We start from the raw sequence: 15,222 nt of genomic DNA on the forward strand, positions 1-15,222 counted from the left end.
AGGCCTTTGCTTTCATCAGTAAAGAAGGGAGTAAATGATAGCCGCTGCCTGCTGAAGAGGGTAAGAAAAGAGGCTTTTAAATAGCTTATGGCCAGTGAACAATAGCATTCACTGAGTTCCAACCTTAGTTTCAGAATTTAGGCATATACTTCAGTGTGTTTTAAGATTTTGCTATTAAGGGGAGTGTGTAACTTGTATTTTATTGCAGTCATGACACAATTCCAAATATTAGTCTTAAATCTGTGTAGCACTTCAAAATAAGGTCAGGAGTTGGGTTTTAAAAAACATCTTACTGCTTTTTTGGCATTCTGTTGAAAAAAAGTATTGTACTGGTTTGTTGTGATCATAAACAATATCTGTTCTTAAGATTTTTAACTTTGCAAAGACTGCATGCAGTTCAAAAGTAATGAAAATTTAGACTGTTTCTTTCATAATCAGTTAAGCACTCAGATTCAGTTTTCTTAGAATTATCAGCACTGGTTTTGGCTGTAATTCAAGTTGCTAAGACAAGGAGTGCATTCATTTGCATATAGGCAGATAAATTTCTTTGACAGCAGTGTGCTGTTTCTTAGGAGATGCACAGGTCCCATTATTTGTTACATGAGAATTATTCATGTTGATGTAGCATTGAAAATTCATCATTTGGGAAGGAAAAGTGGCAGTACTTTAAGGGGGGCTGAAATGAGGGTGCTTCTCTGGTGGTGATACAGAAGCCCAAGTGCAGTAAATGGCTAATTTTCAACACTGCTCAAAGATTATAAGATAGCACCTTAGTATGCTTATGATCCACATACACAGAATCTTTATCACCTAATGCAAAAAAACAGCTTATCTGGGTAATGGCTTAAAAGATATGCAAGTGTTGCTTTAGCACACAGAAACAGTACTAAAAGCAATAGGAAGACAACACTGTTTTCAGCCATAGTTCTACTTATATGGTGAATTGTTGCGATTGGTCAGACTTGAATGCTTGTTTCTTTTTGTCCCCCCCCTTTTTTTTTTAATCACAAAATATGGGACACCCCCCACCCCACCCCACCCCCAACAAAAGAAACAACAGTCCAAGGATTGTGTTAGGAAAGCTAGGGCTCACCTAGAATCAAGCCTTGCGTGAGATGCCATGGGCAATAAGAAGGTGTTCTACAGCTTCACTAGTAATGAAAGGATAGACAAAGCTAAATGGGTGGGGCAGGTGACTTATTGACAGCAGATAAAGTTAAATAATCAGTTCTTCACCTTGGTCTTCACAGTGAAATTGCTCAGGTTGGTGTGCATAGAGAAAGAACAGCAGCAGCAGATGAGGACTGGAGTCAGGGGTTACTTTTGAGATTTCTATTCATGCAAGTGCATGGACTGCATGGGCTGCTTTTCCAAGAGTGCTGAGTCCTTGAGAGGCTGCTCTCTACCATCTGTGAAGGATCATGGATATAGCTTACAGGAGGTATTGCATGGCTGGAGCAATGCTGCAGCCACCTTTATGAAAGGATAAAAAAAACTGATGGGGAAAGAACAACTTCTTAGCTGTGGTGTGTAACGTCATTACAGAGTAACCAGGGTGAGGCAGGATACCGAGGTTCAATGTTTAGTAATATTCATGACATTTTATGAATGTAAAATCAGAATTGACAGATCCAAATGAAATGTAATAAAAATGTGCATATTTTATTTACCTCTCATTGAGCAACTGCATTAATTTTTGTGTTCCCTCTTGTTAAGGTCTTGGATCCAGAACAAAATCACAGTTTCACCGATCACTACTTAAATGTAGCTTTTGATCTATCCCAAGTCCTCTTTATAGCTACAGCCAACACTACAGCTACTATCCCACCTGCTCTGCTGGACAGAATGGAAATTATTCAAGTTCCAGGTAATGCTGCAGTGTTTTCATTAAAGCAGCTGTGGTAAATCCTTAAACAATGTTGGAGCATTTCTCCTGAAATGAAAAGCAGTTCCTTAAGGTAAACCTGCCAGAAATTGAGACTGAGTGGCTGGAATTGTTCAAGGAGTCAGTTGGGATGCCTTCATTAAGTCCTGTGTCATCAACATGAAATTTAGCATTGCATTAAGGAAGACTCAGTTCTGAGTTTGTGGAGATACATCCTGTAACAATATTTTCAGTAATTTATGTGTTTGTATTCTGACTGGTTGTTGGCTGATGCATCTCTTTTAGATTCTAGTGAAGAAAGGGATCTTTGAAACACTAACATTCTGTTCTTGTTGCATGAAATGATGAATAAATTATAGTGGGGGGTGGGTGTTAGTCAGGTACAATTATAAATGATAAGAAATGTTACTGTAGTGTACAAGCAGAAAGATGACTAAGCATAAGCATTTCTTTTGAAGGATACACACAGGAAGAAAAAATAGAAATTGCCCATAGACACCTGATTCCTAAACAACTTGAACAACATGGCCTGACTCCACAGCAAATACAGATTCCACAAGTAACCACTTTGGACATAATTACCAGGTAAATCCATTATTCATTGCTTTAAGCAGCCTCTTCATCTAGTAACAGAGAACACTTCTTAATATTCAGTATCACTAAGGTTGGAAGAGACCTCAAAGATCATCGAGTCCAACCTGTCACCACAGACCTCATGACTAGAGTAGGGAGGACACTAGTGCCCACTGCAGGCTTGAACTCTCGACCTTCCCCATTAAAGGTCTTATGTGCTACCAACTGAGCCACTGATTCCTTAAGATCTGTTGTCCTTAAGAGTTTCAGTTGTACTCTTGGTAATCTGTGGAGTTGCTTGTTCCTGAGCTCTGCTGTCTAAACCAAATCATCCTTCATTCTCCAGAAGTCTCATTGCTCTGACTCGTGGTGCGTGGCTCACAATCAGTTGTGTCAATACAATTGGCAAGGCTCTATGAACAACCAGAAACATGAAGCTAATTTTATTGTGTCATTTCCCTAGGAAACTAATGGAAATAGTGGAATTGCTGTGGGGACTTGATGGCCCCAGTTGTCTAAAAAATTGAATTAAGTTAAAAACATTAAAATGTGTGGGGATTGTATTAATTAGAAGTATTTTTTTTCATTGGGCATGACGGTAAAGACATTGATCAGAATATCTTTTGACTGGAAACTAGCTCATTTTCAATGGAAAAAGTGTGTTTTCATTCCACGAACTGAAGTATTTTACGACCAGAAACAGCATTCTGGTATTTGGTGTTACTCTCTGGTGTTTCTTTTTAATTCATAAAGAAAATACTCTTTTATAGTCAGTTCCTCAACTTTAAGTGAACTACATTTTGAATTTAAACATAGTTTTTCTTTTAAATTTTCATGCATCTGAGAAGAGCTTGGTGGGATTGAAGCATTGCTTGGCATTTCACTAAGGTGTGACACTGGCTGTTAGTCATGTCCTCTTCCCACTCAGGAGTGTGTCTTCCTTTACAATTTTAACAGCAAACCACAATTATTTTGATAAACGCATGGGACATTTGTCTCCAGTTTATTAGAGTAGCCCAAAGTCTCAGTACCTTTCACATCTCATTTTATTTGAATGTATTTTTAAAAATAGTGTGTTTACATCAAAAGGAATCTTACAGAGAATCTCCACCAGTAAAACGCTTGTCTCTGTGCTAGATACACTAGAGAGGCAGGAGTCCGCTCTCTGGATCGGAAGCTGGGAGCTATTTGCAGAGCAGTGGCAGTGAAAGTGGCAGAAGGACAGCACAAAGAAACAAAGCCAGATCGTGCTGAAGTGGGTGACATAGAAGGTGTGTATCTTTTGCATGTTGTATTAAAAAGGAAGAGCTGACTTACCAGCCTCCCCTCCTTTTTTATGCTGCTTCTGTGGGCTCTGGTTTTGTAAGTTTTGTAGACAGTGTGACATTTTACTGTGTATATATCAAGTAATGCTGAATTATGGCTTGGGACATAATTAGAACAGTTTCAACCTGGCAGTGCAATAATTGAGAAATACAATGGATCTGGTTTATATCTTGCATATGCAGTTATGATTTTATGGCTTTCTAGGTTTTTTTACACAAATCTTTGACTTTTTTTTTTTTTTTTTTTCTTAAAGCTATGCTTAGCATTTTATTAACTTACTGTATTTAAAGAGGTTCCTTAACTGTGGTGTGCCTGCTCTACCACCTCAGAATCAGTCCTGGTTATTTTGTTGTACTCTAAAATAAGTGTCTGCTTGAAGAGCTTTGAAATTAGAAAGGTTTAGGGGTGGTTTTTCAGTGTATTTTTAAGACTCTGCTTACTCTGAGTTTCTTGGAGCTTTGGTAACTTGTCAACTCCAGGAAGTCTGTTCTTATTCCCATGTGTACAGACCAGTGATTTATCATTCCTAGTCATCCAACAGACTAAATGAAAGCACAACATAAAATTCTGACACAGCAAAAATACTTGGGGAATTGCTTCACCAGTAAAAGTACCTCTTTCTAGCCTTGAAATGGAAGGAAGAAGTCAGGCCCATAATCCCAATTCATGTGCAACTTGCAACTGGTGACTGCTCCCGTTTTCATCCCCAAATTAATGTTCTCTTTAAAAAGTGAACATCCATACCATGTTTGATTAAACAGACAGTGTAGAGCATAGGTGGTTGTGCTTCTTTGCCAGCCGGTTGCTGATGGAACATTTTGCTGTATTGATCAGTTGAAGTTGCAAGCTTAAAGAGTGCTGCTCACTTGCAGCACTAGATGCCTGCAGGAGTCTTCAGTTCAAGGTGGATGGGAAATGTGAAAGGACAGCATCTGAACCTGAAGTGGGTAGTTCTTAATAAGATCTAGCAAGCAAGGTGTCAGGTGTTTAGTTTGTTTTTTAAAGACTGCAATGAGTCCAGCTGACACTCCCTGACAAGAAATACTGCCAGTCTGTCAGAGAGAAAACTGTGCCAGAGGACACTGGGAAACAAAAATTGCAGAATGGCTGCTTACTTTTGCTCCAGAATACTCACAAGCTTAAAGCACTAAACAGACTCCTGTTGATTTGCTGTTATGAAAAAAAATTCCACAACTAAACCGATGTGGAAAACAAGTGTTAGCATCTGTACAGCTAGACTAGTGCTGGACTGGCTTAGAGGAGGACAAATAAGGAGGCTCTGTTCCTTACAAAATAAGGCAGTTTGTAAGTCTGAATGGTGCCCCCTGCCCTTTCAGAGACTAAATCCCAGGGGAGGAAATATAACTGATATCTGTACAAACAGGAGTATTAATTAAAAGAGTATATGAAGAATTTTACTCATAGCAAAACTTCTGTTATTTGTCTCTGGAAATGTGTTTATTTGCAGTATTTGGCTTCCCCCCCCGCTCATTATTTCCTTTCTGAAAATCAAATCTTTTACCTTATTGAGTTTTCCAAGGCCATCATAATGTCTGTGGACACTGTGATATCAGATTTAATTTGGTCTACAGATCAGTGTCAGCTTAAATGGATTTGGCTCTGTTTTCTTTGGATGTTTGGTTTAAAGAAAGTGAACTTTCAGTGCATGTGCGAATGACTGTGCAGTTTAAATTGTCCCATCTACCTTAAAAGTAAGGGGGTTTAAGGCATATTCACTAATGCTTTTCATTATGTTGCATGCACCTTGTCTGCCTTCTCTCCTCTGTGCTGGATTTTCTGAAGTCAGACAGAGTTTGTTGATATTTCTGAGATACCTGTACTTGCTCTTGAACCAGAATGCTGAGCCCAGGGGCTGTGGTGGTCAGGCAGGATGTGATTGCTGAATAAAAAGTGTCATTCTGCTATTTAAGCCTTCTGATAAAATAAGTGAAAAGCAGGTTCAGAGCACAACTCCTGATCTTATAAGAAGAAATATTTTACTATTAAAGCAAAGAATAAAAAGAAACTGTATTAGACAGCTCAGTCTGGTGAGAAAGGTATTTACAATGTTAAGATTTGCACTGGACTTGTAACTTCAATATTTACACTGTTAAAATTATACACTGTCAAAATTAGTAGCGGACTCGTGACTTACCAAAGCAAAGTGAAAACAGCAATCTTCAAAAGAGGGCAAAAAGCATTTTTGGTTGACACATAATTTGGAGTAAGCCCAGAGGAAATGGGCTGTGAACAGTTGCCTTTGTACTTCTGGAATTGAAACTGTCCATAAGAAAAAGCTGTATTAATAAAAGGGAGTCCAAGGAACAGGTGGTTCTGTAGTTAAACTTTGTTATTACAAGGATGTGGTGCAGTCTGCAAGATGTGTTTTATGTTGAACAAATAACCTGCTTATACCCTGCTGTATTTTTAGCAGAGTATGTCACTTGTTAGGAGTATATGAGAGTAGGACACTTCTTAAAAATATTTTGGTATAGTTTTCATTCAGTTTCTTGGAAGCAACCAAGTATTTAAAACAAAACTCAGCCCCCAAATACTTGCAAATTGATGCAAATAATGGGATTTGTAGCCTAAATATGTATTTTGGAAGAACAGATAATCAAGTTTCATACAATTAGTTATTGCCATTTTTCCCCCTGTATCTATATATAAAGAACTGTAATTAATTTTTGCTTTACAGATTTGCCAGTTACTGATGCAGGACTGAGACTCTACAGTTAGTGCATTCATATGTTGTGAATGGTGATCATGAAGGAGCAAGCTACAGGCTTGCCTTGTAGATTCAAACTTGCTAAAGCATAATTTGCATATGATTCTGCAAAGGTTTAAAGCAAAACCAAGGGATGAACCCAACACAGAAGTGAGGGAAAAGTAATACACAAAAACTGTTAAAGAAAGAAGAGTTTAATATAATGTAACAATTATAATTAGCTTACTTGGAAAAAAAATTAACATGACATTACATCACACCTATTTTAACTTAGCCTACTTGCAGAAAAGCACAGTGAAATGTGGGAAAGGATAAAAACCAACATGAGATAGAAACCCCCCACAAAAAACACCCAGCATACTACCCAGCTCCTACCCATCTCACTGCCATGCCTGTGGAAAGGAGCCAGCACCCAAAAACCTGAAACCCGGAAACAGCAACCCGAACACGAAGCCTCCCATGTTACAATCTGAACCTCAAGCCCCATAATACCTTGCTCCAGCCAGCACTTCATTTTGAAGCTGTCATGAGGCAGGCTGGTATGAATAGCAGCAGACTAAAACTCAGCCTATGACAGATTCATAGCATAGCAGAACAGTTAAGGTGGTGCCTATTGTTTGTTTACTCAGCTGAGCGCCTTCTGGCTTGTGGGTCTGTAGTAACATTGAAAGATATTAGGTGATAAGACCACAAAATTTCCATCATGATATTGATTAAAGCAAATTATTAACTCCAAGTAGAGCATCCAAGTAGAACAAATCAAGGCTTTGTAAACATCAGGCTTTTGACACTGTTTGATAGGAGGGTCTAAAAACAGTAGATAGCAGAACTGAAGCTAGGATGTAAACTGCTATGCTGTGTTCAGCACTTCACAGAAATGCGTGACTGAAAGAGGCTTGTGGCTTTGTATTGGCTTTGACTTCTGAGCTTTATGATGAAGTTGGCAAGTGGAGGAGTGTTAGTTTGCATCAATCATTGAATGTTTACAGTGAACTTTATCAAAACCAAGTGGAGCAAATTTTTCAGACCTCTCCAGGGAGTCATCTGTGTGCACATTAACACTGATATTTTACTGAAAACACACTTGGCTACTCTTTGGCACTGGGAGAAATTCTAGGAGACACAAAAATACATGAAACTCTTTCCTATTTTAGTGCAGCTGCCTTGAGAGTGCAGTGCAGCACTAAGGCAACATGCCCTGATACAGCAGTTGAAACCTATAACAGAAAGTGAATTCAGACTTGAAAGGGACATGTAATATTCAGTACCTAAAAGTGGGTTCTATGTGTTGAAACCAAGGCTTTGAAATTACTTAAATATTTTCATAACCCACTAAATACAATACAGTTTGTTCTGCTCCTTTTAGTTGAAACAACACTTGATTTTGAGTATAAATGCTGAAACATGTAGCCTTTCTCTCCCTTCTTCAACTTGAGCATAATGTGGTTGGTTCACAACACAGTATTATGTGTGACTGTGGGGGGTTTTACTTGATTTTAGTATACATGGAGGCCTTCATACAGCTGAGTTAACATCACTGCTCTTGTAAAACATGACCTACCTTTCCTGTGATCTAGCCAAAACTCAGCACTTCCAGCAGCACAGATCTCCCACAGCACTGGGAAATAAGTTTATGCAATCTGATCAGCATAAATCCCCCAGTGGTATGACTGCAGGCGCTCAAGTTTGAGCTCAGCTGTGCTGATGTTAGTGTACTTATCAACTCTGCAGACTGCGATATGTGGGTCATTCTAAAAATTGCTTGGAATGTCTTTTCTGGTTTAGGCCCAAGAGGCATAACTGTTATGAAAAAGTTAGGTTTATATACAGAGCATTTTTACCATGTGAATGTATCTAAATATTTCTGCACGGAAACCTCAAATTCAAGTGCTTCAAGTCCACATTGTTTTTCTAGATCAGACCTGTTGGAATGTAATTATATTGTGAAAAGATAAATTCTCTGATGTTCTGGGGGGAAAAATGTAGATAGCATTAGACTGAACTCTACAAGTAAATGTTAGTAGGATTGGGGTTGCCAGAAGGAGTTCTTTCCCCAAAAGATAATACTTTGGAAGTAATACTTCCCAAGGATGTGATATGTGAGATTTAAGTTGGACAATGGAAAGCCACTTTTAAGATGTACTTTCATGTTATGCCTGGCTTTGAATGTGGGCTTGTCAACAAGGGCACTTTTTAGCTTATTTCTCCAACTTAACTCACAATGTGAGGTGATCAAGCAGTTGTCCTAAGCAAAACTTCTGTTTCTGGAATCTTGAATTTAACTGTCTTGTGTAATTTCACTTGCACTATGGTTTATGGCTATTCATCTGGAATAGGTAGAGAACATGTATTTGTCATCATTAAGGGACATCTTTATTACATCTTTATAGATTCTTCATAGTCAGCATGTCTGTAAAAATGGGGGGAAATTTTTTTTGCCTTCAGAAACAAAGATAGTATTTGTAATTAATTATTGTTATTAAGTATTTGTAATTAATTATGGCTATATGGTTTTATAGAAAATCAGATAATGTAAGAATTTCAATTAATATTTTCAGAAAAAATCTGGAGTTTGGTGGTTTTTTTACAGATCATAAAATGAGGTCTAGAGCAGCTGATTCTTTAACAGGGCAGGTGGCTTCAAAAATTACCTACTGATTTGCTTACAAGAAGTCTTGTCTCCTTCAATTGTGGATGTAGCTGAAATCAGAGCAGTTGGAATGGAAAATTGTGTTTGTTAGGCAACAAAACCTTGGTATAGAACAAAAGTGTTTGCAGTAAAGGAGTGGGATTTTTGCATGGAGCAATGAGTTGTACAATGGAAAGATTAGTGGTTGTTGAATGATGACTGTTAGGTTTGAGTTCTGAATGAAAGCTGAGTTGGTATTATAATAGTGATAGTGATGTATTTTCCTTGATACTGTGTGAATGCATCAGAGAGAATTGCACTGCAGCAAAATTAACTGGTAAAAGGCCTTTATATATCAGGATTAATAAAATGAGAGTTTGCATCTTGTGAAAGGAGATGCTCCATTCTGAGAATTACTTTTGCAGCACAGAATACCTCTTAATGCTATATTTAAATAGAATCAATCAGTGGTTTGTGTTGGTCTACAATTGTTTAAATTCCTGGATCTTCAATTACTGTGCATGCCTTAAAATGCAAATGAAGACAGCTTCTTCATTGGCAGTAGAAAACAGTTCAAAGAAAGGAGGCAACAGTAGGTGTTTTCCAGAATATAGTGCAGAAGACTTGAAGCTTCCTGCATAATACAGACTATCGCTTGAAATGTGTTTTATTTTTGGAGTGAGAAGAAATAGCTTCACTGTATGTATGTGTACAATGTATTTCTTAATGGCAGCCTCAGGTCAGGGAACCATTGCCATAAAGCTACCACAGAGCCATAGAAACATCTGGATCATTCAAGTATTTTTCATTTCTCTGATATGTTTCACTAAAATATTGCTTAGGGCTCTTGAGAAAAATGGTAATGAGTCTTTTGCATCTGGATCAAATTCTCTGGGGAAATGACTGCCTGCTTATATTGTCCTTCTGTACACAGTCACTTAAACAGTGTAGGCCTGAGTACAAACGATGTGTAAGTTCCTCAACTTACTCATGCAAACAACAGGCTGTGTGATCTGGTTTAGAACAGTTGTGAGCCTTGATATTTATATGGTCCCCCTTACAGTTCAGTTTTGTATAAACAATGCCTTTGTGCAGAAAAGAGACATTTTAAGGACATTCTGCTAAGGAACCAGCTGTATAGGTAAGAAATTCAGACATATAAATGGAGAAAGGAAAGCGCACACTTTTGAGTCCACAATTATTGCATTAAGTATGTGGTCCCTTCCTGATGATGCTTGAGTATATTGCATTCAAAAGTGTTGGGCTAATTGGGTTTTATAGCCTTTCCTGAAGAGCACATCACACCGGTAGGCATTTCTGAAAGTGCCTAGTTTGAAGAATTCTTTGATGATAGTGGTTAATGGTCAAGACACCTTAGAAATGTCTCATCCAACAATGAAGAGAGCAGAGCCATGTGTAAGTGTGTTTCAAGAAAAAAGCCATAGATGAACTTGTGCTGAAGTTGAGATTTTTCCCCGGAGCGAGGACTGTACGTGCTGTGTTCTGGAGTAGCTGTTGAACAAACAAGAGATGTCAATTATGTGAGTTAAGCATCCTGATTTAGTGGAAGGTGTCCCTGCCCTTGGCAAGGGGTTGGACTAGATGATTTTTAGAGGTCCCTTCCAACCCAAACCTTTCTATGATTCTTTGATTGAGTAAAGCCATAATAGTCATAAGAGACAAAAATCAAAGTGAAAAAGTGTAATATCAGAAGATATGCTGCAATAGGCTGCCGTAACGGTGGACTGTGCTATACTGGAGTAGTGGTGCCATCTGACAGCCTGGAGGGAGGCAACACACCAAGGTGAATGAGTTAGGCTTCCAGTGGAGCTGGTTGCTGTGTGATCTACATATGGCATCTTCTCCTGCACCCAGTCAGCTGCTGTTCAGGGTATGTGTGTGAGGATTGGGGTGGGAAGAAAAGGAGACAGGAAGTTACGCTGTCCTCATTGGATAGTGGGAACTGAGGTGTAATTGTGTATAATGCAGGCCACGTATAGGTAATGCAGCTGTGTGGCAAAGCAAGGTATGTAAATGTGGCCAAAATGCACCCACTTTGTTTGACAGAACTTAATTATTAGTGTTAAGCATTTAAAATTTCTGCAGAAAGAGACCATGGAGAGCACAGTTGTATGCAAAAAGATCAGTAGCTGCTGCAGTTTCGGTATTTACATGTCCAGCTCTGTGACACTTCATTGGATGTGATCACCTCCTACAAATACTGGGTTTGTGCTCAAATCTGATGGAAAGTGCAAAGTCCTAAAGGAACTTAAAATACTTTGCTGTTTGACCTAGTTCAAAATGCATAGAAGCAAGTTGTGTCTCCGTCAGTCCTCTAGATTAATATTGTCTTTCCTGAACAGTAAGAACATGTTTAGTCTTAAGAAGTAAATTTGATGCAATATTCTCTTTAATTTGACAAGATTTTGGTACACTTTCATGAACTTTCTGAGCTTTTCTCTGACTATTTATTCCTCTGTCATTTTTTATAAGTCCCTGTGTCAAGAAAGGCTGCTACAAATCCTAAAAGATTTTCTTCTCGTAGATTGCAAAGAGCACATCACAGAAGATGCAAAACCAGAATCCATCAGCGACACAGCTGACTTGGCTCTGCCACCTGAAATGCCGATTTTAATTGATTTCCATGCTTTAAAAGATATCCTGGGGCCACCCATGTATGAAACAGAGGTAACATCCCCATTGCTTTCTGTTTGGCTGCTGTTTCTGTCTGGTCTGACTACTTGTCTGTTTTATCGCTACTGAATGAGTTTATGCAATATTAGTGTTTTTAAAAGTGTATTAGTAACAGAACTGTGGCTTTGTGTTCCACCAGGTGTTTTTTCACCTAAAGAATTTTTTGTTTTGTGTTAACTCAGGATACATAAATAACACAGTGATGTGACTTTCTGTTAGCAAAGATGCTTAAGGATTTGGTGGAGATTTGGGTTTTTTTGTTTATAACAATGGTGGTTTGTTTGGGGGATATTTGGTGGTCTTGGGAAAGAATTCTGTGTCTGAGGCAGCTGTGTGAAGGACTGTCCCACATACCTCCTTAAAGCCAGTAAGCATTTTGGAGTATTAAAACCACTTCAGTTTCCACCAGTTCTCAGACATTCTTTAGATTAATGTGACTCTCAGCTATTAACAATGATTTATGATCAGTCAGGCACCTCTAGCTTCCTAGGACCAGCTCAGTTCCTCAGTAGGTATATTGCAGAATTTTTCGTTTCTGCCACCTAGATTTGCTACATCCTATGCACATGGCATCCATAAAAGTTGTTTGTTTGTTTGGGATTCTCTTTTCATCACAAATGTTGCAGTTATTCGCTGCTTTACTTCAGGTCAGTGAACTGACAAGTGTAAGTAGTGTGTATAACACTATGACAGGAACCCAGCTGCTGATGGAATGCTCAGTTTTTCTGTCTTTATCCCAGAGAAAAGGCCAGTAAACCAGGAAGTTATGGAGAAAATGGAAATGAAGGAAAAACTTCCAGAAGAGACAAAACTAAAACTTTTAAGAACTTTCCTGTGAGAATTCTTCACTCCTAGATGAGATAACCAAACAGAAATGAGGAAACAAATTGAAAGAATACAGCACTATTGATGATGATGGTAGCAGTGGAAGCTGGGGGGAACAGAAGGCAAGGAAGATCGGGTGATCAATAGACCTTTTAAACTCATCTATTGGATGAGTTTTTTCACATTGGTAATTTGTGGTCTGATATACTTATTTTTACTTTCAGAAATTAGAAGAGATTGCTCTTTAGGCAAATTACTTGATTGTAAGCAACCTGCATTATTTCTTTTCTCCCCTCAGAAGCTGCTATAGGAAATTGTAGAATTACACAGGACAGTGCAAGGGCTGTTTTAACTACAAAGGGTGTGTGGATATACTGTAGCTTCATTTGGAATGGCTGTAGCTATCAGACCATTTGTCATATGCCTGTGGAAATTTTGACTAGTCTGTCTTTTTTCCTCACTACTTGACCTTTAGAATCAATTACTGGAAACAGCACATGGGTTGTGTTTCTTTTTCAGAGGAGTAACATTCTATCTGAATTTTCCTTCTGTTATATACTTCGGACAGCTGGTCTTTGGAGCTAAAGCACTGCAGGATCATCTGGCTTTTTAGTGTTTGAATTGCAGATGCACACAAAGCCATTGTAGTAAATTGAACTTAATATTCAAGCCAGTACACTGATTTTTACAAATGGTGTTTATTAGTTTCATACAAGAGGGCTGGGAAGGGACTTCTCAGGATATCGGGTAGTGATAGGGGGAATGGAATGAAGCTGGAGGTGGGGAGATTCAGGCTGGATGTGAGGAGGAAGTTCTTCACCATGAGAGTGGTGAAGGCCTGGAATGGGTTGTCCAGGGAGGTGGGTTGACCCTCCATCCCTGGAGGTGTTTAAGACCAGGCTGCATAAGGCTCTGGCCAGCCTGATCTAGTGTGGGGTGTCCCTGCCCATGGCAGGGGGGTTGGAACTAGATGATCCTTGTGGTCCCTTCCAACCCTGACTGATTCTATGATTCTATAATGATTCTAAAATAGAATTGTGTAAATTTGTCCAGAAGTTCTGGTGACAGCTGTGCTCCTAGTTCCCACCAGTTCCCAATCAAGAACAGAATTAAGTAAGATCTCATCACACTTCTTAGAAACTACATTGTACACCAAGACATACTCTAGTATGCACCTTTCCTTAGATGTTCCACCTAGTTTTGAACAACTTCTGGAGTTGATAATTTATTTACACTTGGAAGTGTGGTTGTGTTGGCAAATAATTTCTGCTATTTTATTTTTCTGCAGGAATAAGTAGTGCAAGTAAGATATTGCGTGTGTGTGTGTGTGTGATTCTTAATCCTAATATACAAACATGCTAGGTTGGGGTTTTCATCGTTAACAGATGCCACAAATAGTAATATTAGCACTTTGTTTATCTGCTGGACTGTATAAGCTGAAATAGGACTGAAGCTTTTGACCTCTTTATCAAGTGGTTTATAAGCATTTCCATATCTAGCAGGAAAATTAAGTAGTTTGTAGACAGCACTAGAGATGAATCTACACAAGATCAATTCCCTGAGCAGCTCAGCATTTATTTTTGTGCCCTATTTGCTTTATTTGTTAATGAATAAATATATATTTTTTTAGCACACTTTTATGATTTTTTTCAGCATAAATTTGAATCATAGAATCATTAAGGCTGGAAAGGACCTTTAAGATCATTGAGTCCAACTGCAACCCAACTACCATGGCCGCTAAACCATATCCTGAAGCGGCACATCCACACACCTCCAAGGATGGTGACTCCTCCACCTCCCTGGGCAGCCTCTTCCAATGCCTCACCACTCTCTCAGTAAAGAAGCTTTACCTAATGTCCAGTCTAAACCACAGAGATCAGTGCAGTCTTCTCTGCCACTGAAGATATCGAAGAAAACACTACCTGTGCTTCCAGTCCTTGAACCAGTCACACCAGTGCCTTGAAGTGCTTTTTAATCTCTTTTGCATCACTTCCAACCTGTATGACTAGTAATGGATAATAATCAGAGGGCCAAACCAGACTACGGAGTTTCTTATTAACATGTCTGACCCGGGCCCCAGGGACAGGAGACTTCCTTTGGGGTTGATTCTGTCAGCCTTTTTTGTGCCTCTCACAAGGGGATCACCTACAATTCCTCTTCTTTCTGAGAAACACAAGTAGTGCTCAGCCATAACTCCTGTTTTAATGAATTAGTACAACTAACCTATTACTCCTCTGAATGTTCTTAAGTTCCCCCAAGACTTTTTGAGAGTTAAGAGTATAGCTTTTGTCTCAATGACAGACATTTCAGATTAGCTACTGGTGTGTTTTCAGGTTTTGTAGTCTGCAGTGTGTCTCTCTTCTTTCCTTATCTAGCCATCAGAGCTTCACCTCTGACTTGCATTTTGCCATTTATTGAATTGAAATAAAAGATACGTGGAGGCAGACACTACTCCCATACTTGGATGAGGTTGAGCAAATAGACCTGAAAACATGACATGACTTAATTGATCTGTTGTCCTTCAGGGAATACCTTAAGTGATTCATCTTTCACCTTTCCAGT

The 15,222-nt window shown here is 38.8% G+C and overlaps 1 protein-coding gene across 1 annotated transcript in view; it reads left to right on the forward strand.

Annotated features, from left to right (window-relative positions):
* LONP2 (lon peptidase 2, peroxisomal) overlaps positions 1-15,222 on the forward strand; it is a 38,204-nt gene that overhangs the window by 15,870 nt on the left and 7,112 nt on the right. Inside the window, exons 9-12 of the mRNA XM_009906683.2 lie at positions 1,717-1,867; positions 2,344-2,470; positions 3,596-3,729; positions 11,687-11,829. Coding sequence (XP_009904985.1) covers positions 1,717-1,867; positions 2,344-2,470; positions 3,596-3,729; positions 11,687-11,829 — 555 coding nt within the window. The remainder of the gene's footprint in view (positions 1-1,716; positions 1,868-2,343; positions 2,471-3,595; positions 3,730-11,686; positions 11,830-15,222) is intronic.

The sequence above is a fragment of the Dryobates pubescens genome, chromosome 19 (genome assembly GCF_014839835.1).
Source record: "Dryobates pubescens isolate bDryPub1 chromosome 19, bDryPub1.pri, whole genome shotgun sequence".
Classification (NCBI taxonomy): domain Eukaryota; kingdom Metazoa; phylum Chordata; class Aves; order Piciformes; family Picidae; genus Dryobates; species Dryobates pubescens.